Source organism: Diuraphis noxia, unplaced genomic scaffold (genome assembly GCF_037042655.1).
Source record: "Diuraphis noxia isolate RWA-SAM2 unplaced genomic scaffold, SU_Dnox_SAM2 contig0001, whole genome shotgun sequence".
Classification (NCBI taxonomy): Eukaryota; Metazoa; Arthropoda; class Insecta; order Hemiptera; family Aphididae; genus Diuraphis; species Diuraphis noxia.
Genome location: NW_028301711.1, coordinates 83,305,905 through 83,333,822, shown reverse-complemented (window position 1 = coordinate 83,333,822; position 27,918 = coordinate 83,305,905). Strand labels below are relative to the sequence as shown.

The 27,918-nt window shown below is 30.7% G+C and overlaps 1 protein-coding gene and 1 long non-coding RNA gene across 2 annotated transcripts in view; one reads left to right on the top strand and one right to left on the bottom strand.

Moving 5' to 3' along the window:
* Nucleotides 1-5,348: 5,348 nt before the first annotated feature.
* Nucleotides 5,349-27,918, top strand: part of LOC149062119 (uncharacterized) — a 39,842-nt gene continuing 17,272 nt past the window's right edge. The window contains exons 1-3 of the mRNA XM_089217823.1: nt 5,349-6,249; nt 15,812-15,886; nt 27,386-27,475. Coding sequence (XP_089073949.1) covers nt 5,398-6,249; nt 15,812-15,886; nt 27,386-27,475 — 1,017 coding nt within the window. The 5' untranslated portion in view covers nt 5,349-5,397. The remainder of the gene's footprint in view (nt 6,250-15,811; nt 15,887-27,385; nt 27,476-27,918) is intronic.
* Nucleotides 19,823-21,272, bottom strand: LOC149062120 (uncharacterized). Its single transcript, XR_016189604.1, has 5 exons — nt 21,143-21,272; nt 20,949-21,080; nt 20,745-20,882; nt 20,534-20,653; nt 19,823-19,948 (listed from the first exon to the last, which is right to left on the bottom strand). It is a non-coding gene; the product is annotated as an uncharacterized LOC149062120 (long non-coding RNA).

Sequence of the window (27,918 nt, the reverse complement as noted above, 5' to 3'; positions counted from 1 at the left end):
ATTTAATACAAAAGACTTTGTAAGCTATCTTATACTCAATTAATACTAAACTAACTGTTAAACATATCTACTAGTACAATGTCTTGTTGTTTTATATGTTCAGATACCTTAAATTCTCCCTTAGATTTACTAAGACATATCAAATTATTTCATTGTTTTGATAGAATAGCTGAATATAAGTGTTTAGAACCTGACTGCCACAGGACTTATAACTCATTTGATTCTTTTAGCAAACATACAAAAGGTCACATTAATGTTAGTTTTCAACAATTAGAAAATATACTACCAGAACCTACACTACCAAATAATATATCCATTAATATAATAAAAGGTACAAATAATGATAAAGTAGACATATCTGAAATCGTAATTCCTAATCTTGATGTAACTGTTGATGCATTTCAAAAAATAGTTACTATGAATGCCGTTTCTGTAATATCTAAATGGTACAACGAAGCAGTTGTACCAAGAAACAAAGTTCAATGCCTTATTAACGACATAAATATATTTAATTCAAATTGTATGGAAGTATTGAAAAATAAAGTTTTAAAGACTTTGGAGAGAAATAAATGTGATTTGATTTCAATTTCTGAAATATCAGATATGTTTAATGTTATTAACAAACCTTTTATCAATATAGAATCTGAGTATAAACAATTTAAATTTTTAGAAGAGTTGGGTGCTTTTATTAAACCTGTAGAAATTGCTGTTGGTAGTAGAAACAAAGATATTTTAAAATATGGTAATGTTGTGATTGACTCTGTGAATGTAAACGTTTGTTTTATTCCATTAAGATCAGTTTTTATAAGGTTTTTTGAACAATCCAATGTTTTAACAACTATATTGAAGTATTTTAATGATATGAAGTCTATGAAAGGAGAAATTATTTGTAGTTTTATACAGAGTGAGTTCTGGAAAGATAAGTGTTTAAATAATCCTGGTAAAATAATAATTCCTTTTTTTTTGTACTTCGATGAGTATGAAACTGCTAATCCCCTTGGATCTCATGCTGGTAAAAAAAAAATAGGAGCGGTTTATATTTCATTTGGTTCATGCTTCCCTCCAGAATTTAGTTCGTCCTTAAGTTATATCTTTCTTACTCTACTATTTAATGCTAATGATAGAAAAGATTTTGGAAATAAAAATATTTTTAAAGAGTTAATTGCTGAAATTAACCATTTACAAAATAATGGCATAAACATTAATATCAATAATCAAAATTACACTTTATATTTCTCTTTAGCATTAATTCTTGGCGATAATTTGGGTTTACATTCAATGTTGGGATTTAGTGAAAGTTTTATGGCAAACTTTCCATGTCGATTTTGTAAGTCTTCTAAATTTGATTGTAATTACTCAATAATTTGTGACAGTACTAAATCACGCAATGAAGAGAATTACTTACAAGATTTGACTACAAATAATTTATCACTGACAGGCATCAACGAAGAATGTGTATGGAACCAAGTTAACGGGTTCCATGCAGTTCATAACTATTCTGTAGATTTGATGCACGATATTTTAGAAGGTGTTTGTTCATATGATATATGTGGCATACTATATGAATTTATTATTAATTTCAAGTATTTTTCTTTAGAACAATTAAATAATCGTATAAAATATTTTAACTATGGTTCTCTTGATGTTCAAAATAAACCACAAATAATTACTATTGATGTCATAAAAAAAAAGAAAAAAATTAAAATGTCTGCTAGTGAAATGTTGTGTTTTAGTCGACATTTGGGTGTTATGATTGGTGATCTGATTCCAAAAGATTCTGAATATTGACAATTATACATACTGTTGCGAAAGATTATTGAAATAGTTACATTAAAATCAATCCAACCTTCATATGCATTACTTTTAAAAACATTAATCTCAGAACATCACCAGTTGTATTTAAAACTCTTTAACACCAACTTAAAACCAAAACACCACCATTTGTTACATTACCCAGATATTATGAAAAAAATTGGCCCATTGTCCCATTTATGGTCTATGAGATATGAATCAAAACACAGAGAGTCTAAATTAACTGCCCATTCCATTACTAGCAGGAAAAATATTTGTCTCACATTAGCTTTAAAACATCAATTAAAATTTGCTTACCGCTTGCTATCAAAATCAAGTATTTTATCCTCATCAATAAATATAGGGAAAGAAATAAGTTTGTCTGAAATTGTCATAGAAAATATTCAACTTGACATAAGTGGTCCAACTATTGATTTTAATTCTGTGATATTTGTGTCTTGGGTGGAGGTGAAGGGTACTCGATATTCTACTAAGCAGTCTAAACATAATATGATAATAATAGTTGATGTAGAAGATTTTCCAATATTTATTACAGTAAAATATATTTTTTTAAAACCCCAGAATGACATACCATTTTTAATTGGTCAACGTTTCAAAACCTTACAGTTTGACGATCATTTTCAGGCTTATGAGGTTAAAAGCTGTAATGATTTAATGTGTATTTCTTTCAACGATCTTTTTGTTGAGCATAGTCCATGTGTTCTTAACACAATATCTAATGAATGTGCATATATATCTTGTACATTTTAAAGTAATAGTCATGTTCATATGTATTTTTTTTTAAATTTATTACTTAACTGTTTATTTGTTTTCATTATACTTTATAAATGATTAATACTATGTTATTACTTACTATTATATACCTACTATTGTTTTTTTAAACTAATGTATCAATAAACCTACTTTTTAAATTACTTGTATCTATGTATTTATTGTTTGTAGGTACCTATTTATTTTTTTTATATACTTTCCTATTATTTAAGTAAAAATAAATTATAATTTACATGAATTTTCTAAAATTAAAAATTTGGTATTAACTAAAATAAACATGTAAATAAAATATATTTTCTATCTAATAATTAGGTCTAAACAACCAAACTCATATGTTGCAGCAACTATATTGAACAGTTAATTGTACCATACAAGTAAATATAAAATAATACTTCCAATCTAATAATTAGGTCTAAACAACCAGACTTATATGTTGCAGCAACTATATTGAACAGTTGAGTGCACTATACAAGTATATATAAAATAATACTTCCAATCTAATAATTAGGTCTAAACAACCAGACTTATATGTTGCAGCAACTATATTGATCAGTTGATTGTACTATGCAAGTAGGTAAGAAAAAATATTTTCAATCTAATAATTAGGTTATAATAACTATAACGTTATGTTGTTGTAGCTATTTAAAGTCTATCATTTTCAACCATATAAAATGGTTGTTCCAACACAGTGATATCAACTATAGACGATTAGGTCTCCCAACTATGTTGAATGATAGTCTGTATAGCTACCATGGTTTATGGTTGGGGTAACTATTTAAATGGTAACTGTAACTATTTATTTTTTTCCGTGTAACATTATAATTATAAGAAACCGAAAAAATAAATAATTTTTCAAGATGACACCAAGAGTGAAATATTGACACAGATCTTTTTGGTAATAACTGGAGTTAGGATGTTGATGACCTAAAAAACACTCAAAAATTCCCTAAAAAAAATGCAAAAAAGCCCTAAAAAAAGTGCAAAAATGCCCTAAAAACTTCAAAAAATAACCTTAAAAATTATCTAAAATACTAATTAAGTAAGTGAAAAAACTCATTTATAAATAATAATTTTTATTAGAGATATGGGTATGATAATGGGTGTAATAGTAATTTAAAATATGAATTATAAATAAATTTCAATACTAATCAGCGCGCGAGGACGAAGGTCGACGACGAAGTTTATGACAGTATTTATAATATTATATAGTTATACACTTATATCTATTTATATAATATATGTGATATTCACAACAGATAAGCAATACTCCACAGCAATTAATTGTGGAAAAAATTTAAAAATAGCTGGAAAATTAAATTTAACTATAATGTTACATGACATAATTCAATTAATAAATTCCACGAAAAAACCGTTGATTTTTTGGTCGGGAATCGGTTTTGTTTATAAAACCGGGATTGAAAATACGAGGTAACCGCTTTGATGTTAATATTTAGATATTTACCTTGATTACCGATTAACAATAACCGCTTCCAGGATTCCAAAACTAAAAGCGATTACCGGGTTTCGGTTCTCAAATATACGGTTTTTTACCGGTTTTCGTTACAAACCGGTTACCGGTTTTAAGCCCTGGTTTAAACAATTAAAAAATGAAATAGATTCATTAGTTTTCTGTGTTACATCCGATACAACTAAATTTAGTACTTGTACATAGCACCAAACATGAAGTTTTTTGGGTGAATCATCAGTTAACCACTTAGTGTATCCTTTATATTGACCTTGCATGTAAGCTGCACCTTCAGTTGAGTTCCCGATACATTTTGTAATATCTACATATATTTAATTTTTTTAACTAGTTTGAAACAAGTTCGTGCATATCTTTACCTTTGCCCGATTTACAGTTAACAATGCTTACAACTTGTTCATGAACTTGATTATTTACGTATCTTACAATGGAACACTGGTCTACTACATTGATATCCTGCGCGTGGTATCAACTTGTAAAAAAATAGCATGTTTAATTTCCACAGATAATTTCTGTTTTATTAGTTTAATTATTCCATTGCAGTCATTTCGACAAAAAACTAACAAGATTACCTCGTCCTTTGCTACTTTGTTTTTCGTGAATTTTTTTACTCTTATCGATGCCTTTTTGCACGTAGTTGTTTAGTACATGATCAAATTTTGAAATTAACATTAATATTTCGAGTGAATTTCCATGATCTAAACTCTAAAGTATATGCTGCTTCATTATCACCACGGTAACTATGGAACCCTTCGTGGAAAGTGAATTAGAATATCTAGTTGTGTATTACCTTTTTTTAAATCACCCCCCCCCCCCCCCCCCCACTTAATTGGGTTCCAGCTACGCTACTGACTTCAGTATCTTTCCAAACTCGGTTAGCTCAGTAGAGTACCGGTATAAACAATTTTAATTTTTCCAAATTTAAAAATGTTCAACTAAGACTGACTAATATTAATTTCCAGTCCACTATGCACCGAGAGAGATATCTAATATTTAAATATATAACTGAATAAAACGTTAAATTTACAAAAAATCCAGAAAGCATAAAAAAAAGTTTCAGTGTAAGAATGTAGCAATAATGCATCAAAATTCATAATAGGATATTAAGAAATACAATTTTAGTTTATAGTGATTAATCAATATGATGAATCAGTGTAGGGTGTTATATATTTGTATTATCCACACTGATATCAAAGATTCAATGACGAGAATAGTATAAATTTAATGTGACAATTACGTTTTCTATTTTGGATAAAGCAGATGGCATTGGGAAAGGCGTTGGTAATGGTGTGTTCACATCAGACAAACGGTGGCTAGCGTGTAGTGCCGTTATGATGCTGTTGTTCTACTGGACAGTGCGTCAGTGTGCATCTCTAGTAGGTGATTGGTCTTGCAGCGACGCCACCTCATGTTCATCGGACGTCGAGTGGATTGTGTCCACTGCCAGCGCAGCTCAAGCGATGATATCAGTGGCCACGGCCGCAGTGCATCGGCGTTCGAGTACGGCACATTTGCTTAACTACGCGTACTATGTGCTGAGCAGTAACGCGAACAAACGCGTGATAGAAGGGCGGTTGCCACGACGGCAGAATTCATTCACCGTTGCTGGTGCGTTTGCCACTGTGGCTATGGTAGTCGTGTTGGTTAGATCTATAGCCGTGGTGGTGGCCCGACCCAACAAATTTTCGATCCTCGACGTATTACTACTGTGCCTACCTTCGGCTACCGTTCCGATCATTGTTGAGTGTAGTATCGTTTGTGTGTGCTTTTCCGCAGAGGACACATGCCGTGACGTCGTCCGCCGGTTAGAAAATATGGTAATAGACGCGGCGCGACCACTAGTTATAACTCGTCTGTGTGATCGTCGACCACTGCATTGGCAGCTTGAGGCTGCGTGGCGTGATCATTGGCATAGTTGTCAGCTGATCGATGGCCTATCTACATGTTACGGGCTAGACCTGGCCTTAAACCTGACCGCCAGCATGTTGTTCTTCGTCGTGTACGCGTACGTCACGCTCATTTCAGTGTACACATCATATTTCACGAACGATAACAACGGAACTACAGCCATCGAGAACTACAACGGCGTCATGTTCTGGAACATAGCGTTAGCGTGTCAGTTGTCATGTGTTTCGTTCAGAATCGTGTATATATCGTACCGGGCCGAGAAGATCAAGCAAGTTGTAAGTAGTGGATACCATTGTAGTTATATTTAATAGGAGCACAATAATTTAGTGAAAAATAATGTTGTGACTCACTTTAATAACCTGGCTTTCACTTAAACACTACAACCGCACTGCGTTGGTGGTGAGTACACTTTATAGTATTAAGATTTCAAACAAGCTCCCACAGCTTAGATTTAAAACAAAATATAATTTACGGAATATAAATGCTTATAAGAATGGTCCAAAAGTTAGACAGTTGACATTGTCAATTCATATTTTTAAGAGTTACGATTGTTTATTACATTTACCAGTATTCAAATACAGTAAAACTTATCTTATGCGAAATCTTGATAAGACGGAATCCTGTTCTGTGCGGAAATTTTTTATGGTCCGGCAGATTTCTATAGTTTAACTTAGAATTAAACCCTTGATAAAACGGAACCTATTTGACGTGAAACGGAAAGCTATTTTTTGGTCCCGTAAATCATATATACCTTAAACAAACGGAAAAACACATCATAAAATGAACAAAAATATTTTTGATGCCCATATTTATTTTGCTACTAAACAATTATTAAAGTCAGCGATTAATACGTATCGATAGATAACTAAATTTTATCTTGATTCTATAAATTAGCGCTTATTATTGTCAGTGTAGTCGAAGTTTACCTGTAATTTTGTATCGTCGTGCCTACTTGTTCTCACAATGTCTAAAATTTGTTTAAGGTTAAATGAAAAAATAAAAGTAATTGTTGACGCCAAATAGTATCGGCATAATTTAATATATGTATTATATCGTATATACGCGCGCTCCGGTTACGAGCCGTCGCCGATTGACACACACACACACAAACACTCGCGCTCACCTGTCGTTATCTTTATATACTTATTTTTGTTTAATTATATTTGTGTATTGTGAATTATTATATAATATTATGCAGATTAAGCGCTATCACACGCCACCGGATCAGCTGGCGACTATTATTTAGCACGGCCGCCGTAATTCGTCAGTCTCGTTCGTACTACCGTATTGTGGTTATTACTTACGCGGACCATGTATTGTCGTGGGCGCGAATCGCCACTTCCCTTTTTTATATAATTTGTGCAAGGCGCGAATCGCCACTTTTTTATATAATTTGTGCTAAGGCGCGAATCGCCGTATTTTTATATTATTATTGTATTATAGGCGCTAATCGCCGCATTTTTTATTATTATTGTTATATTTGTGTGTGCGGAATTATTTATATAGGCATAGGTAGCAGCTGGCCAGCCGAGCACCGACAAATTTGTGAGTTTTATTATTATATTGAATTATTATACATTATATTATTCGATTATTTAGCTGTATAATATTATATTTCTATTGGTTGTGCCGAACCGGCAATTTTATTTATTATATTTTATATTGTTGAGCCACAAGGGCTATATTATTGTTATATCTTTTTACAGTTTTATTTGTTGGGCCAAAGGGGCCGTAATTTATTATTGATTATTGCTTTATTATACTATACATATATTTACCAAATCTCTACTGAGTTACCATATTTGTTAGAGTTACCTGTGTCCCTAGATTTAAGCACACACCCACACATATACACATATACAAACATACACACATCACCCCCATACTAGCACTCACGGATTTTGCTCGGCGAACCTGTCCACTTCCTGTTGAGTGCTATACCTATATACACATTAACACAGTTCGGTCGGTGTGTGAGTGAAGCGCACGAAGTAATTAGGTAACCGGGCGTGCGTATTAATACCTTACGCTCCTGGTCCGCACAGTAATCAAAGAAAGTGAAAGAGAAAATAATGTTAAATCATTATTTTTATTTTTTTTAACTGCCTATGGCATCTTTATTTAAACAACCAAAAGTCTTTATAAATATAATACCTTGTGGGTGAATACAGTATAATAATAATAATTATTTGGAATAATGACGATAGTGGGTTATTATATTCTTACTCTTCAACTACTAGAGCTCCTTGTATTCCCGAATTGTTTGCTACTCATTCATTCTATCAAATGAACAACTCTTTCAATGCCCACGGGTCTCTATTAGATCTTGTGTTTACCTGCAACAAACTTCTTATAGTCAATAAATCTCTCGAACCGGCTGTTCCTATTGATCCATATCACCCAGCACTTTGCATATCTCTGTCCAATAGTCCTAGTTGTACACCATGCGACCGTAGCAAATTATTTTTTAATTTTAGCAAAGCAGATTATTTAAAAATTAGTTCATTCTTGGGATCTTCTGACTGGTATTCTACCTTTCATCCTCTTGATATTGATTCGGTGTTCAACACTTTTTACGACGCTCTACACCAATCTATACTTGATTTTGTCCCAAAGTGTTCATTCCGTAAATCAACATATCCACCTTGGTATTCCCATGAATTAAAACAAGTTGTTGCATTAAAGAAAAAGGCCCACGCAAGATTCAAGTCATCTCTCAGCAGCCATGACTACAAAGAATTCTCCTTTATCCGTGCAAAATTCAAATACCTTTCAAAAAAATGTTTTCGCGACTATTCCAAACATGCAGATAGCTCATTAACAAGTAATCCAAAAAAATTCTGGCAATTCATGAACAACAGTAGATCGGATCAAAAAGATATCCCTAAAGTTGTTTCTCTTAATGGCACATCCTCTTGTAACGACCACGAGTCTGCTGAGATGTTTTCTTCCTATTTTTCCTCAGTTTATTCTTCCAAGGTGATCCCATGTGACTTTGAAAGTCCGGACATTTATTCTTTTGATCTGCCAAACAGCGTCTCTTTAAGCGTAGATGATGTCTTCCAAAAATTATCTGAACTACATTGTAACAAATCTGTCGGTCCAGATGGCATACCTGGTATATTTCTTTTCAAGCTAAAATCCATTATATCTTACCCCCTTTGGATCCTTCTTAGACGATCACTTGATGAAGGCATCTTCCCACACATTCTTAAACTGGGATCAATTACACCAATTCTGAAATCCGGATGCCCAACTGATGTCTCCAACTACAGGCCCATCTCAATTTTATCGCATATTGCCAAAATGTTTGAGTCATTGGTCCAAAAGGATATTCTTAGATCTTTCAATAATATTATTATGGAAGAGCAATATGGTTTCCGTCCTGGTCGTTCTACAATCACTAACAGCCTAATTTTTCATAATTATGTTTTCAAGGCTTTCCAACATCATTCACAGGTTGACGTTATCTACACAGATTTTAATAAGGCCTTCGATACCGTTAACCATGCTGTCCTAGTGAAAATTCTAAAAGATTATGGCACTGGTGAGCCGCTTTTGTCTTGGCTTAAATCCTACCTAGGTAACAGATATCAATGGGTTAAACTACCTAACGTTAAATCTAATGTGTTCTTTACCCCCTCTGGTGTTCCCCAAGGACACCTGTCCCCTTTGCTTTTTTCTATCTTTATCAACAGCCTTAGTAAAACACTAAATCATTGTCAAGTTTTATGTTTCGCGGACGACATCAAGCTCTTTATGCAAATAAACTGCATTGAAGACAGCCTTAAACTACAAAGTGATTTAGATAGATTTGTTGCTCTTTTTATTAAATTAGGTTTGTCACTGAATCTAGGTAAATGTAAAGTCATGACGTTTACTAGAACCCGCTCTCCGTTAACGTTCTCCTACCATATTCATGATTCAATAATTTCTCGCTGTGATGAATTTACGATGGATCTTGGATTCAAACTCTCAAGTAACCTTGACCCGGGCCTTCACATTGAAATGGCTTGTTGCAAAGCTCTAAGAATGTTGGGTGTAATAATGAGATTGTCAAAGGACCTTAACCTAACTTCGTCATTGAAAGTTTTATACTGTTCGTTAGTCCGGCCAATTATTGAATATGGTGCCATTATTTGGAATCCCCACACGGCCGACAACGCTTGCCAGGTGGAAAGGGTACAGCGTAGGTTCTTGGGATTTACCAGCTTCCTTTTAGGCATCAAATGTCCACCGCATGATTATTCACCAGTTGCTATTCAACTTAATCTAGCCTCACTAGCAGAACGCAGGCGCATTATGGATACCAAGTTCTTGAATGGACTGTTAGATGGTAGTGTTGATTCCCCGACTTTACTATCCTTAATTAATTTTAAAGTATCCCAACGCTCCACCCGCTCCATTACTACATTCCATGTCCCTTTTTGTTCCACCAACTACTTACTAAATGAGCCTATGAGGCGTATGATGCATAATGCCAATTTGGACCCCACTTTCTCTTTCAGTTAACTCTGTCATATCTATTATTTTTGAAATGCCCATAAACTGTATTATCCCATTGCTACTTAATAACTACTGTTCACTTTAACATCTTCATGTATCTTTAATTGCATACCTATGTATATTATTATTACTATTATTATTATTATTTATATATTTTTTTTCTCTCGCTTTGTAAACCATATTACCTGTTTTATCTATGTATAAAAAGGCTTAGCCCGTGTATTCTAATAAAATAAAATAAAATAAAAATACATAAGTAGTATTAAACAATAATAATAATTACTTATGTATACATATATATATATATATATATATTATACAAGAACATGTTTGGGGTTGTACCTCCAATGAGATAGCCCCTTTTCTTAGCCTTAGTTAATTAAACTAAGCCATACGCTTCAGGGGTTTGAGGCGCCTAATGTCTTGCGAGTTGTGAAGAAGTTGTTTAGCAGTTGCATTTGGGTGCAACTCAAGTTTTTTCACATGTTTGTTGACAAACTTTTTAATTTCGTCCTCTATGGATGATATATTCAAGTTTCGATGGATGATTTCATTCTTGTCGAACCAGTATGCTGCGACAATGGTACGAAGGGAAATATTCTGACAGCGTTGAATGACTTCGATGATGGATTTGCTGGCACAGCGCCACAGTTGTATGCCATAAGTGCAGATCGGTTTGATAATAGCTACATATAGAAGCCGTTTGTTTGCTAGGTCTAGTGTGGAATGTCTACCAACTAGCCAGTGCACAGTATAGCTTGCGCATTTTTTCTTTTATTTGCAATTTTTTCTATCGGACATGATGTTTCCAATTAAGGCGAGAATCAAGGTGCATACCCAAGTATTTGGCTGAATCTTTTTGTGGAATTGTCATGTGATCCAGCGACACTTGGAGATTTTCGGTTTTACGTAGAGTATAATTCACATGTACCGACTTATCACTATTTATCTTGATTTTCCATCGCTTTGTCCAGTTAGATACACGATCGATTGAGGTTTGTACGTTTTCAGTCGCAGTCTCGTGATCAATACTTGTTGCTAAAATTGCTGTATCGTCAGCAAACATAGAGGTCATTGAGTCACTATTGGTTGGGATATCAGCTGTATATAGCAGATAAAGAGTAGGTCCTAGTATACTACCTTGAGGTACTCCGGCAGATATGTTTTTCCAGTTTGTTATTGCTTCTTCGTGCATAACTCGAAACTGTCTTTCAGTCAGATAAGATTCTAGAAGTGCGCACCAGGTATGTGGTAGTTGTTCTCGTAGTTTTATTAGTAGTCCTTTATGCCAAACCTTATCAAAGGCTTGGGCTACGTCTAGAAATACTCCGCAGCAATATTTGTTATCTTCCAACGCCTTGCTTATTACGTTTGTGACACGATGAACTTGATCAATAGTAGAATTTTTGTTCCGAAACCCATACTGATGATCTAGTATGAGGTGCCTTTCTTCTATAAGCGGTTTTAAACGTTTAAGAAGAAGCTTTTCAAAGAGTTTCGACATAAGGTAGCTCGTTCTGGTGGCTTACCAGGTTTTAGTAGCATGATCACTTGTGCCTTTTTCAATTGCTTAGGAAAAGTTTCCAGTCGTAGGATTGCGTTGTATATATGTGTTAAAAGGATTATCGCTTTCTTCGGTAGCTCTTTAAGTATTCGCGGGCTGATCTCGTTGAAACTAGATGCCTTTTTTGGGTTGATGTTGTTATCAATTTCATAGGCAACTTCTAGAGGAGTAAAAACCGTATTTTTTCTCTTTTTCCATTGAGTGGTTGACATTGTATCATATCAAGTTCAGAAGCGATATTATTTGGTTGAAATACACTCTCAAGATGTTGAGCGTATACTTCGGCTTTATCTTTCTCACTGCGTGCCCAAGTACCGTCTACCTTACGGATAGGTGGAACATATTCACGATGTCTTTTAATGCGTCTTGTAGCTTTTCACAGAGAGTAATCTGTATCGTCCGTTGCGGATTAGCCACTCAGATAAGATTTGAATGTTTTGTTTTTCATTTTGTTGATTTTCTCACGTAAAATTTTACTAATACGATTCCATTTGGTTTTATCCGCTGGATGTCGCGTTCTATGCCAGGTTCTTCTCGCCTTACGCTTTTGTTGAACAAGTTCTTTTATTTCAATTGGGTAAGTGGTCTCCCGATTAATTTCTACATGAATTATGGGTGTGGCCACTCTCGCTGCCTCAGCAACGTCATTAGTTAATTTTTGCACTACCGCATCAATGTCTGATGATGTTTTTAGCTTAACTGAAAGAGTGATGGTTTCTTCGAGAGCACACCTAAAGAGATCCCAATCAGTTCTTTTGTTTGTAAGAAAGATTTTTCTTTCTTTCGTTATGATATTTGAGCTTAGTGAAAGTAACACGGGAATATGATCAGAAGATAGTTCTATTAGTCCTTCAGCTTCAACATAGTTAGAGGAAATATTTTTAACTACGAAAAAGTCTAATAAATCAGGGATTTTATTCGGATTAGTTGGCCAGTAAGTTGGTTTACTCGTAGAAATTACTTCAGCGTTGATAGTATTGACTGCTTTAAATAGAGCACGTCCTTTCTGAGTGATAAGTCTTGATCCCCAGTAGGTGTGTTTTGCGTTGTAGTCTCCGCCGACAGTGAATCTGTGTCCTAGCTTTTGAAAAAAAATCAATAAACTTAATTTTGTCTGCGCCTCCCTGTGGTGGGCAATAAATAGCTGTGAGGTCATTGTTGCCATCATTGATGCTTACGGTTGTGGCTTTGTAAGTATAGTTCTGAGTGTTTCTCAAGCTCAAAATATTTAATAGATTCTTTTATGATTATCGCCGCACCTCCTCGAGCTTTACCACTAGGATGGAAAGTGGTATAGATACTATAAATTATAGTCTATAATTTCTAATTTTTAAGACAGTCCAGGCTGTAAAATGTATTTCTGATATAAGAGCTATATCAATGTTTTCATTGTTCAAGAAATCATCAAGTTCTTGTTTGCGTTGTACTAGCCCGTTGGCGTTCCAAGCTATGATTCGCTGTGTGCGATTCATTTATTTTTATTTTTATTTTTGTTGTTAGACTTAGATTGATTACTTTCTAATCCATCTAGTATAGATGTGACGATTTCTAACGATTTTGTTATATTATTTAAAGCAGGTAATACATCTATTAACGTTGGGTCGTTTACATTAGTCTGTTGTTGTTGTTTCGACGTTTGGGGCGTTAAATTAATACTGGGAGAGCTAGTCATCTGTGCATAAGATATAGCTGTTGTGACAGTTTTCGCTAGTTTTCGTTGAATGCGTTGTACTGCAGAAGCCTTTCTTGGGTGTGCTTTTTCTTTTGCTTGTTTGTAGGCAGAACAACCCTTCCAGTTTGCAGTATGTGCTTCACCGCAATTGACACATTTAGCTTTTGATTTTTTCGGCTTATTTGAAAGGATTTGTGATAATATTGGGAAGATTATTGATTGACGTTTGAAATAAAAAGATGCTAAAGGGATAACCTTGAGAAACTCCGTTTTAAATAATAAATGTATTTGATATTTGATCTCCAATTTGAACGAATGTAATATTCTAATATCGAAAATTCAGGGATAAAGGACGATAGATCGCACATGATGACATCAATCGTACGTATTTATAAATATTTTCTATAGATTTTCTATACATCGCACAGTGGGGTAAAAGACTATCAAAGATGGCAATAAATTAAAAACATAAGTTCTATATTTATCTTCGTTATCGACAGTTTTGTAATCTTTATATACCCATTTATTATAACTAAGCAGATTAAAAATGTTTATTTCACTCATATCCACCAGAGAGTACCTCGTTTGTAGTCAGGTGTTGTTATAAACTTTCACGTTTGTGAATCCGAATATCACGTTTTTTTTTATCTTGTGCTTGTTGTCATTGAAGTAACAAATCAAACTTATCTTTATGATGAATCCTTCTAGGTACTTCAAGTATGTATTAAGATGTTACCTATTATTTTAATATTATGATAAAACTATATTTTGCTGCCATTCAAATCGTAATTGTAACGTGAATAGTGATTTTAACAATTATTTTATAAATATTTAATGATTTTATTAGGTTCCAAGGTTGATCGAGATAAATTTTTTTTTTCATTCTTATTTACTGTTAAACTGAAAACAATTTTTCTTTGCTCATAATTTGCACTTTTTTTGGTCATTTTACGAAATGCATAATGGTTTTTTAGGTTAAATAAGCTTATAGTAAAATATAGAAGTTTGAAATTTTCAGAAGTAACTTTCGGTTTATCTATTGAAACAGTTTCTAGAAAAATAGTATTATATCCGACACAATTTGTAATCCTAACCGTAGCCGAGTGGAATAGCACGGCATATTACTATCCCCATAGTCACAGGTACAACACTTTCAAATGAACTTTTTTTTTTTTAATTGTTTTTTTTTCGTTAATAATTTTTTTAAAGTATACAATTAAATATGCTATATAACTTGTTTACATAATACTTTGTAGCCATAAATAAATGAAATATATTTTGTTATTAATATAAAAACAACAGTGTCAAATACAATAAAAATTTCCCGACAACAATTATTTAATATAATGAAAAATTCAGAAAGTAAATTAATCGATGAAAAATAATTTTTCAAAATAAATAATAAATACATTATACACACATCCTTTATAATTTTTATTAATGTATAATATTTATATTTTCATATGTAACTATTTGCTAACCTTTTAAATAAACTATGCTAACCTATTATAATTTTAGTTTTTTTTATCAGGATTATTAAATTTATTCAATAATAAGTATATAATATGTAATATGTATTACAGTCTTAAAATTAAAGCAAACTATGTAGTAAAATAAAATTTATAAATACGTAATTAATTTTTTTTTTCCACTTCAACTATAAGATTGATTAGGTTATAAGACTCACTTTGTGCTGGTCCCAATGTGAGTCTTATAAGCGGCGTCTACTGTATATGTATTATTACCCAACCTATTATATTATTATGCATTTAAATTTACCACTAATGTCTTCTCCAACCCTGCGCATTGCATGGGCTAGACAAGTGTCTAATGTGCACCTTTTTTGAATACAACGATTTTATCTTGAATGGAGCGGCGTCGCTCAGGAATAAATGCACGTAATTATTTTGGCCACAAATTAAACATAGCTTTATCTAGTTTCAGTATAATATACAATAGACTCTAAATAGACTGTAGATAGAAAGACTTTAAATATACCTAAAATAGATTGTGTATGTTTACTTGGTATTTATATTATCTTTGATTGTTTGGAAGTATAAACATAACTGAATATCTTTAATAATTTATTCAACAGGCCGTCAATTCAGTTCTAATATCACTGAGAAATATACTGAAGAACAACAATTTAGATATTTCGACTATCATGTTAGTAAGTACCTGTATCAGTCTATAATCATTATTTTTTTTTTTTTTTTTTTTGTAAAGAGCAAGTTGATTTTAAAAATACTAGTATTGAATTAAAGATTGTGAAAACAAACAAGAAGTCAATAGAAGCATTTTACCTAGGTACTAAATTGTTGTTAGGATATAAAATAGGAGTGAAATACTAAAATCATCATTGTTATTTGTATATTTAATATTATGTAAGTGGATAAATGATCATTGTATTTAGATAATTATTCACATAAACCTGACTGTGTACAAAGGCATAGATTAAATATTATAGATAGCCCACGAGTATATGTGATATGGAAACACTTAAATTAATAGCACAGCGTCTCAATAGATAGCGTACTTAGTTGTAATATCGAAAAATAAATTAGGTACTATTAAAATCAAATGGACGGGGAAAGATGTTCTGTGCGGGGGGACACGGCCGGCGTTATCATGCGTTATGCCCGTTTATACTAAAAATAAATTACAATTACAATACGGAATAAAATATGAGTAATGAAATCATTCTGTTATTAATATATATAAAAACGAATAATCGTCAACGCTCACAAACAGCTCCATAGTGGCTGAAAACAAAAATCTATTTTAATGCCTATTCCAGAAATAGGTACATAATATCAATAATACAAATGCAAAACAACCACGAAAATCATATGACATTATTATTTATTAAGTTATAATATTCAAACGTTCACAAGTTATAACTGCGCGAGCTGCGACGACAAAATTTTCATCGTTTTCGTCAGTTAACCAATATTAATATTATTAATTTATCATCATGGCTACAAAAGGCAATAAATGTATGTTTTATAATTGTGGCAAAAGTAAACGAAGTGATAAAAATACCTACCAAGTTATTCCGTTTTCCCAAAAATCAAGAGCAGGCAAAAGAATGGGTTAAACAGTCAGGTTAGTTGAATTAAAATCTAATTTTTTTAAAAAGCGGGTAAGTGGATGTCGCTCTGCTGTACATTAGGTGGTGGGGCTGACCTCTGACTAGGGTAGGTTAGATTTGAATGCAATGATAGGTATCATTGTATACGAAAAAAGATTCTGAACGGAGATGATTTGTCAGTCTAGGATATATCGCACTGCTGAAAGAATAGTGACACAACTCAAAAAACGCAATTTTCGGTAATCAGCTATTTAAGGTTTAAAAAGGGAGTAACAATTTAAATTTGTATCAGATTTTTATTTAGTTTTGATAGAATTATGTTAAATAACATTGTTTTTAATAACACTTGGTGGTTAATAATTTGTATGTATTATTATTGATTCTATTAACAAATGTTTGAAAACTTTTTGACTTAGGTATGTCACTATTTATGACTGAAATAGTAGTTTTTATCTATAATCACTGCTGAAAGAATAGTGACACAACTAAAACAAAAAAACATAACTTTTGGTAATCAACTATTCAAGGTTTAAAGAGGAAGCAACAATTTAAATTTGTATTAGATTTTTATATTGTTTTGATAGAAATGTGTTAAATAACATAGTTTTTTAATAATACTTGGTGGATGATAAATTGGATGTATTATTATTGATATTATTAACACATTTTTAACCATGCATTTATGTTAGGAAGTTTTAAAAAAAATAAATAGCAACAATAATGAAAATAAAATATTATTTTATTTTAACACTATCATTAAATAAAATTAAAATAAATAACCTTGTGATTGAATTAAATAAAAATAATAATACATATTTTGTAAAAAAGGCAACTTGCAATAAAACAATTTAATTAAAAAATTATTGTTATGAAATACCATACTATAGTTAAGACTGTATACTTTTATAAAAATCATTGTATATATTTGGTATGTAGTTATCTTCACACAGTGACATCAGATCCCGTTTCTTATTGAATGAAATTTTGTTTTTTTGAGTATAAGCTTGTTTTAATGAGTAATTAGTGAATGATGGTTTTCTACCACGAGCTCCATTATGGTATATATTAATTGTTTTGAATTCTGTATCTGAAAAACTGGTTTTGTATAAAATTGTATTTGGTTGTGTTTTTTCCACCCTTAACACTTTAATATTATTCCAAATTACTTTTTCACCATCAGTATTTATAGAAAAATTTTTCTTATTACATTCTGTAATGTGTTTTATATCATAAAAATCAGAATACCCTAATTCTTTAACCTTAAATGGGTTTCCTGATTTTTCGGCTGTTTGAATTAATGATACATATTGTGTTGGCAAGTAAATAGGCCCTGACTTTAAGGATTTTTTTTATTTGTTTTTTTATAACAGAATGTGCTGTATCTCCTTCATTTTGAGTATGTCGAACTACTAAAAACTTGTGAGTAATCGATTCAATGTTCATATTTGTAGTGGCATACAAGTATAATGATGCTATAAATTTATTTTTATTTTGCCCAGCAAAGTTATCCGAGTAAAAAATTATTTCAGTTTTTCCAATGTTACATTCCGATTGTAAAAATTGTATTATAGATGTTCCAATTTCATTTACTCCTTTTTTCGCTTCACCTTCATTCCAAACATAACAAAATGATTGTTTTCTCACAATATCAGAAATTGTGAAATTGTAAGTAGATAATTTAGATTTATAATAAAATACAGATCCTACACCCCTAGGGGTTGGAAGTACTGCCTGAAGGTCATAGCATGCTAATAATATATTACTTCTATTTATATCATTTGAAGCTAATTGTTTATCATTTTCTTTTTCTAATCTACTTAAATTTTTTTCTGACAAATGTAATTGATATTCTTCATCTTTAAGTACTTTTCCAACATCATCAACATTTTTGTATGACTCACAATGAGAACATTGATCCTTCTTGGAAACAAAAAAAGAAATATTGAACTCCGTATTAAAAATTCTTGAGTACATGGTTAAATTAGCTATTTTTTCTTGAGGGTATAGTTTTTCTATCATAAGAGATGAATAATCTCTATATAAGTCAGCCAATGATTTTCCTCCTTCAATATACTCTCTAGTTGTTTGTGCTCTTAAATAATGGCTTTCAATACGAGGTATAGAGTTTATGTTGTCTCGGGCACTTTGTTTAATTTCAAAATCAAGTTTCTTATGGTTTTTATGTTTTCCACGTTTATCTGCCTCAATAAATCCATATTTGTTTATTCTTGAAATAACCGTACGAATTGGTCTATCACTAATAGCAAGAGAATTTTTGAAAAATAATTTACAGACTCTATGTTTAATATTATTTATACAAAAATTATATGAATAATTTAAGTCTCTAGTTGTTGTACGAGGATACCTATATTTAGGTGCATCACCATATTCAATACATTTAGATAAAAAATCTCTTTGTCTATCTACATTTCCTAATTTCCAGTAATAATTGAATAGTTGTTGTCTACTTATTTCACTAATAGATAATGAACATTTTAGTCTACAAATATTTCCACAGGCTGATTTTATTTCTTTAGCACTTATTAATTTTTTTTTATTAGCTGTATGATACGACTGGCCCAAATTTCTCTTTCTCTTTGATGCCTCTTTTTGTGAACCAAAACTTTGCCTTTTTTTACTTTTAAGAAGAACAACATTATCTTCAATTTGATCAGAATTACAATTAAGATGTAGAATATTATTTTCAATAATATTATGAGTCAACCCAGGAGTTTGATCAGAAATATTAGCTAACAAATTTACTTCATCATTATCTGCTGCATTATTGAATATAATAATGTCATCATTATTATGATTTTCAAAATTTTGAAATACTTCAGAACATTGATGGGTAATAAAATTAATATCTTGAAATACATTTCCAGTGTCAAAGATGTCAATTTCCCCAATTAAAATATTATTATTTGTAGTTATTGAATTAATATTAATTTGATTTCCCATATTATGAGTTTCTGTTGTTCGATCATTTTGTTGACCAAAATTTGTATTCCCTTCAGCCGAAATTGTCCATAGATCTATTTCTTCTCTTACTAATTTGCATGGTGTAAGTGTATGGTATGATTTTGGCGATGATGGGGGTATATTTTGGGGGTCTTGTAACCATGCCTCTACTTTTTCAACCTAAAAGTAATTACATTTGATTAATAATACCTACTGGCAATACCTACTTGTAAAAGTATTTACTATTTAATATTAATTATTATTTGTTAAGTTTAAAATGTATTATTAGGGTAAGCCTTTCTCAAATAATATACAATTTAAAACCATTTCTTACAACCATATTGTATAAACTTGTATGGTAGATATTTTATATTTTTATATTTTTAAGATTTTTTTCTTTGCTTAAATAACTTAACATTTTGGTATACCTGCCTATTATAAATTAAAATATATTTAAATAATTGCATAATTTACAGAATATACAAATGTCACATGTTATTTTTTAAGTGTTATGTCAAAATGAATAGAAATACTTTTAGGCTTTAATTATTTATTATGTATTTTAAGATATACACAGTGTCGATTTGGCTTCTGTATTAATCATTTTTATTTAATTTCTTTGAACACAAGACATAATTTCTCAAGTAAAAATATACAACATTTAAAAGTTATTTTATAAAATATAATAAGGCCAGACCAACACTCTGTACACGGACTACACAAATTTAAATATACAGCATAATATTTTATTCACAAGATATCTACCTGTCAAGGTTAGGTCATTGTTTACTTCAACATGGACTGTAGTGGATGTTCTATTTAAATTATCTAGTACTTGATCTGTTACAGTACAATTATCAATATCTATGCCATAGCTACCAACACCTAATTAGAAACACACAAATTAAAAAAATAAATGTTAAAAAATCGTCAAACATAATTTATAAGATACCTACATTACATTCTATAACTATACCTGATAATGAAGTTTGTTCAACCGGATTATTGTTTACTTCAGGATAGGCTGTAGAAGGTGTTATATTAGGAATATCTAGTACTTGGTCTTGGTCTGTTAAAGAACAGCTATCAATATCCATACTATAGTTACCAATACCTAATTACAAACACACCAGTTAAACATTTTTAAAAAATCCAGAAACATAATTTATAAAATATCGACCTGATAATGAAGTCTGTTCAACCAAATCATCGTTAACTTCAACATGGACTGTAGAAGATGTTATATTTAGACTATCTAGTACTTGGTCTGCTACAGTACAGTTATCAATATATTTGGTATAGCTGCCAACACCTAATTACAAAGACATCAATTAAAAAAATCTACAAACATAATTTATTAGATATTCTTCTTACCTATTGATTCACACGGCTCAGCGGAATCACAATTTACTTCACTAACAGAAATATGAGCTGCAGAACATGTATTGGGCTTATTAGTTACAATATTAAGTTGTTGTATGATTATCAGTGACTAATTGAAAAGAAAGTTTTTGTTACATAATTTATAAATCTCAAACAGTCGAATATCATAATATATTCATATAAAGTATAGGTAGTTCAGTTAAAGTCTTAAAGATTCCAAAAAATGTATGATGTGACTTAATAAATCTTAGGTACATTAATGCTTAGATCTTCAAATAATATTAATTTATACAGTCAAGATGCGATAACTCGAAAAACTTGACAATTCAATTTTTATTCCCCTAAAAAGAATAAGTAACTTGAATAATTAATATCTTAAAGTGAATTTTTATCCCTCTTCAACTTTGACTTATAGCGACTCGACTGTATTAATTCTTCATAATATCAATATACCTAATAATATTAATTTATACTAATTCTTTAAAATTTTAATATATATATAACAATTAAACTAACTATAATAAAATAAAACATAGACTTACCAATATTTTCTAATTTTGGCTTCTTGACTAAAAAATTTTTAATTGAAATGTTTGTTAAATTTCTTTTTGTTGTTGAAATTTTAGACTTGCAACTATTGACATGTCTAGTCCAATTTGTTGGATTCATGTCACCTTTTTGTCGCCCACAAATCTCGCAACTTTTCATGCTCGGGAATCAGGATCAAGCTTAATCAATTAAATTTATGAATTTAATTACCTACATTTTTGGATATTTATGTATTATGAGTAATAATGTTTACTTACCGTTCGTAAATTTATAACACTGATGAAACACAATTGTGTTAAAACTATTCAAATAAACTTCTAATTTCTAAATGTTTTGCAATATTATAAATAAAAATATTTAAATAATAAAAATTATTATAATATATTATATTATAAATAAAACTTTACAAGTCAAAAAGGTATAACATAGGAACATTAGGAACGGACAATAAACGCGCAGGCAAAAAGCGTAGGCCGTATAGTGCCAAACTGAATAGATGCCGTTTGTCGAGTGTCGATGTGGAAGCGTCCATTACTATTTACTTCAATAATTTAATAAATTCAAAATAATACTTTTCTAAAAATAGAAATCTTAATTTCGTTTTGTTATCGATATCATTGTGTTGATCCGAGCGCGCTGCCCCACCAAGTCATGTAGTAGTACGAAACTACGAACGGTCTACGAGGGAAATCAGTCGTCATAATATTATATTTTTATACCATTATCAACGAATTCGGTCAATTTTATTCGAATAAACATAAAATATAATATTATGAAACTTCGTATGAAAGTATGAAACTGATTGTCAAGCTATGCTATAAGCCTATAAAAATATAATAGGTATTATACTATTATTCTTTGTTGATTGCGTATTATTAGTGTATTACCTACATCCTAAATAATATTATTTATACATAACATCATAACTTTTTTACATACATTTATATTAACTACTTACCAATCCACGGGTCAACCCACCACACCACCCACCCCAATTTTTAGATGGGACACTTGACCCAAAAATTCTGCATCGCGCCGCCACTGTAGCCATCCATATAGGTACCTAACTAATTCTATAGTTGGCATGTAAATGTAAGTATATTATAATCTGTGGTAATACTTAGTAGGTACATATTATTTGCATATTAATTGTATTATTTTTTAGTTTTGATCGTTAAGGTTTTATTTTATTTTTCAATTTTAAAATTTGATGGTTTTACGATGTTTTATTTTTCTTTATTTAACTTTGTAAAAATTATATTTACCTTCCTAGGTATAGGGTTTAATTATTTTATGAAAAAAATAATATTTGGTCTGTACCATGTTGTTAATACCTAATTGTTATTATTAATATATTTATTATTATTAATTTGTCCACAGAATTTTTTATCAAGATTTAAAGGTATTTTAAACATTTATGCCTGTATTTTATAAAATGTAAAATATTATATTAGCTCTTAAGTTATTATATTTGTGTCTACGACTTTACCGTATCAGTATGCTTATAAAATTATAAAAATATTTTTTTTTTACTACTACACTAATAATTTAAAGAGTTTATAATCATGTAACATTTTTACTTGTTTTTTAGTATAACATTAGATACTGTCTACGCTTTATATGAAAATTAATAATAATATTGTTTTGGATTTTAACAACTACTTAATAAGGATAAATCTGTAGCCCTATATAGGTAATTTCATAATTATTATTATAATACCTATAATATTTGTATTTTAATATCTGTGATCACTGTTTAAGTTTATCGATGTACATTTTACAAAGAATGCATGGTAATTAATTTGTTTATAATAAAATATATTACAATATGTTAGTTGCCGCCGCTCACGAAGTCACGACGTATTAGTATAATAATACATATCATAGAATAGATGTCAGACGCGCAAGTTACAACAAATTTATAGTTATAGTTGCTTTTTCAAGTTTTACAACTGGACGGCGCGCGGTATTGATGTCCACGCGTGCGCAAAATCTATAACACATATAGCGATCCTATAGGGGTCCATTGGTACTACTCAGCCGGGGTCCAAAACGTCTGCATATCTGGTTGCCGCTTTTTCCTATGACGTGGGCTATCTATAGTATATTTAATCTATGACAAAGGCCAGTACTGACCGATATTTCTCATATTTCACAATTAAGTATGACGTAGTCCCGCATCATATCCGATTGAATTCAAGTGGCCTTTATGCGGAGAACCTCGCAATCACTTCTCTATTCAACCGCCAGTCGACGAAGGACAACACCACGGTTATTTACTCAGGTTGGAGCTTGCGGATATGCTGCACGTGTAGCTGCCGTGTCGAAGTGGCGACCAGCGGTACTAACAGCGCTAGGTGTTACTGGCCCGACATTAACACGTCTCATATAGGATATTAAATGGTTTTTTGTTTCTATCTTCTAAATAACATAATTTAGCAATAATGAGTACATAACTAAATTTGTTGGCCACATTGTTTTCTATCGGTTGATCAAATTATATTATTTTTATCACCAATATACAACAATTTATCGGCGTTGTGATGTGATCGTGACTACCGACTCGTGAGCCTGTTTGACCGCCGCGTTAATGTATTGTCTGATGTTTACATTGCCAATAAATAATTAACCTTGATTGTAATATTTACTATTATAATATATTTTGTATTATATATAATGTATAATAAACTATATATTTATATTTTATTTTTTATTCATACATACAATTTCCAGATATAACATTTAATAGTTTTGTTTTTTAACTTTTCCTTCACAAAACTGTATATATAATAATATTGTTTGTTAATCGGAATGTAATTAGGGAAAGGGGTCATTATGATTACTTTTGAGTCTTTAATATTGCTTAAAAAATTTTTACCATTTTTAAGTTTTTTAATCTAACCTAACCTTTTTAATTTTTAAGCATTTATGTATAGGTTTAATAATTTTAACATTTAACCGTTATTAAAAAATGTGTAGCTTGCGACTGCCGACCATATCATAACGCCGATAAATGTCCGTATATTGGTGATAAAAACAATATGATTTGGTCACCCGATAGAAAACAATGTGACCAACAATTTTAGTTATGTACTAATTATTGCTAAATTATGTTATTTAGAAGATAGAAACAAAAAACCATCTAATATCCTATATGAGACGTGTTAATGTCGGGCCAGTAACACCTAGCGCTGTTAGTACCTCTGTTCTCCACTTCGACACGTAATAAGGTCGCGAGCTCCAACCTGTGTTGATAGCCGTGGACAACACCAATGCGTGACAATCCCGTCTGGAACGATCGATCCGCCGACAACGCGAACCAGTCCTTGACTGTTTAGTCTTGTGATCCACGCCACCACGTACAGAGTTGGGCAAAAACAAATCAAAATAATGAATAAAAAATAAAAGCATGAATAACTAATTATTTTGTGAATAAAGAATAATATTTTATTTTAAATAGTTTAAGTTGTGAATAAAAAAAAAAATTATTCTGAATAATTTAACTTGTGAATAAATCGATTATTCTGGATAAATTAACTAAATAAATTGTGAATAATAATAACAATAATCATGAAAAAAATATAAATAATAAAAAAAATATATAGAAAATATTTTTAATTTTCATTCTGCAATTGATAATTTAAATTTGATTTTAATACAATTTTATACTCAAATAAATCATCTGATAATCTATTTGACTTTGGTAAATTTGTCATAGTCACAAAAGAGAAAAGTCTCTCTACTGGAGCTGAAGATGCCACAGGAATATTGTACCGAAGAAAAATATTTTTCACAGTAGGATGTGAGTTTAAACTTTGACGTGGATCCTCAAAATACTTTAATACCTTAAACATACATTTAAAACCCTAGTTAGAAATGTTAGAATAATTTTTCAACTAAAACATTTAATTTCATATATATATATATACTTCAATCTCAGCAGACATGGATGTATCTGTTCTGTCATTTTGTATTGCTGGACTAAAGTCATAAAAATCATTCTGATCTTCAATTTCAACATTTTCTTCACTAGTTCGTGTTATAGATTCAGCTGTTACTGCTTTTTTAAATATTGATAAAAGTTTATCACGTAAAGATGACGTAGGAATACAATTTAACCACTTATTTTTGAACTTGGGATGAGAAAAAGCGGCAATAGCTGCATTCTCAGCTTCAACTGTATTACAACTTAAAATTTTAGAAAATCTTTTTTCTATGCTATCTAGAAGACTTTTTCGAATTAATTTACAATAAATCAATTGTTCACTATTAATAACCATTAATTTTCGTTGCAAGCATAACAGTGTGGGAAAAACCATACCATAAAATACACTTTTATCTCCTTGCAATATGTCCAGTGCTTGTGATAAAGGCTTAACACAAAATAAAAATTCCTCAATGTAACTATGGTCAGAAACAGTAAATGTACACTGCTTTAAATTAAATGCTTTAGTAAGTTCACTAGATTTTTCTTTTATTTTTTGAATTTGAGTTAACGAGTCAAATAGTGAATTCCACCTCGTCTCACCTGGTCTTGATAGGGTATGTCCTAAAATTGACTGAATTATCTCTGCTGATTTTGGTCAACTTGCCGCATTCCATAACATATTACACTTTTGCATGACTCTAGTATGCATTTCATGGAGATGTGGCGATGATATAATGGTTTTCATTATATCACTGGTAGCACAAAGGCTCAATGTATGAGCACAACATCGAATGTGCCTAGAAAGAATAACGTAAGGTTCATTTTCTAAATTTTCACTTTGAAAACTATGAACACTTGAATCGCTATCGCTTTCGTCAGTATCATTACTATCACTCGATTTTCTAAAATGTGTCATTTTTACACCAAATACATCAAATGCTTTAACCATATTACTGCCATTATCTGTAACCGTTGCTATTACCTATGACCAAAAAAAAAAATGTTCAAGTTCATTAAATTAAACCAGATAATTATTATCATTATTAAGTTAAGCCACAATAATCAAAAAATCAATAAAAATACATTTTTTACAATTTTTATTAAGGGGGCTCCAGCGTAATTAAAATCGGACATTCTGAAGTCTGTGTAATTTACTACCGCTTATTAGTCTAAAACGCATGAAAAATACGTGTGCTCCGATCCCCTTAATGAAATTGTTTATTATTTAGCAAAAAATACGTCATAGAATGATAAAAATAAATCGCAAAAAATCATGTCTGATAAACTATAGAAAAGTTCTATATAAATAATTCATACCTTAAGGTATCGTTTGTGTGCAATAGTCCATAAACTATTAAAACTATTAACTATATTATATACCATTTACCTTAGTCACGTCCAAATTGTACTTGTAGTATACAGGTATTATGTAATATTTTTGCGATTCTATCGTGTGTATGAGCACCTCTTTTTTAGGAGACAGAAGATGAACGAAGGGTAAACTATGTACGAGTATATTGTATTATTTATACACAACAGAATATAGAATAATAAAATAAAATATTAAGTTAGTAGAATAGTGAGTAATAGTTTTTTTTAATATAGGTACGAGTAGAATGTACAATATACATATTATACATAGTATAACTTCTTCTGTTACAAACTATGAATGATAATATGATAAACGTACCCAGTATTTAGTACTTTCCTACATATTATAGAGACATACATTATTGAAAATCATTTATATGTTTCAGATCAATTCATTTACATACCAAATTACGAACAGAGAACTTAAAGTTTCAGCATGTGGTTTCTTTTCTGTAAATTTATCATTTTTTCATGCGGTAAATACTTATTTAATACATAACATATGACCTGACATAATATTATAATTAAGTGTTAGGTAATTACGTTTCACCTTTTTGAAAGCATGATTTTGAACTATTATCGTCAGTTTAAAAAAATAATCTGAAAATAGAAATTAGAATTTTATTCATAATTCAAATGATTTTTTGGATTATGTATTTATGTTATCAATAAATTGTTCATATTGTTTTTTATAATTAACTAAGAAATCGAAAAACCTAAATAAAAAAAAATGCTGATCAAGATTAGTTCCACAATTAATTAGTGTTACAAAGAGCTTAATTGAAAAGAAAATATTAAAAGGTTAGGTCCAAGTTTAATTGAAAAAAAATATAATTTTTAAAGTTATTGTTATAAAATTATGTGATTTATCCTCCAAGCGCATGATGTCCATTTTAATGGAAATTTTGTGTTACTCTCT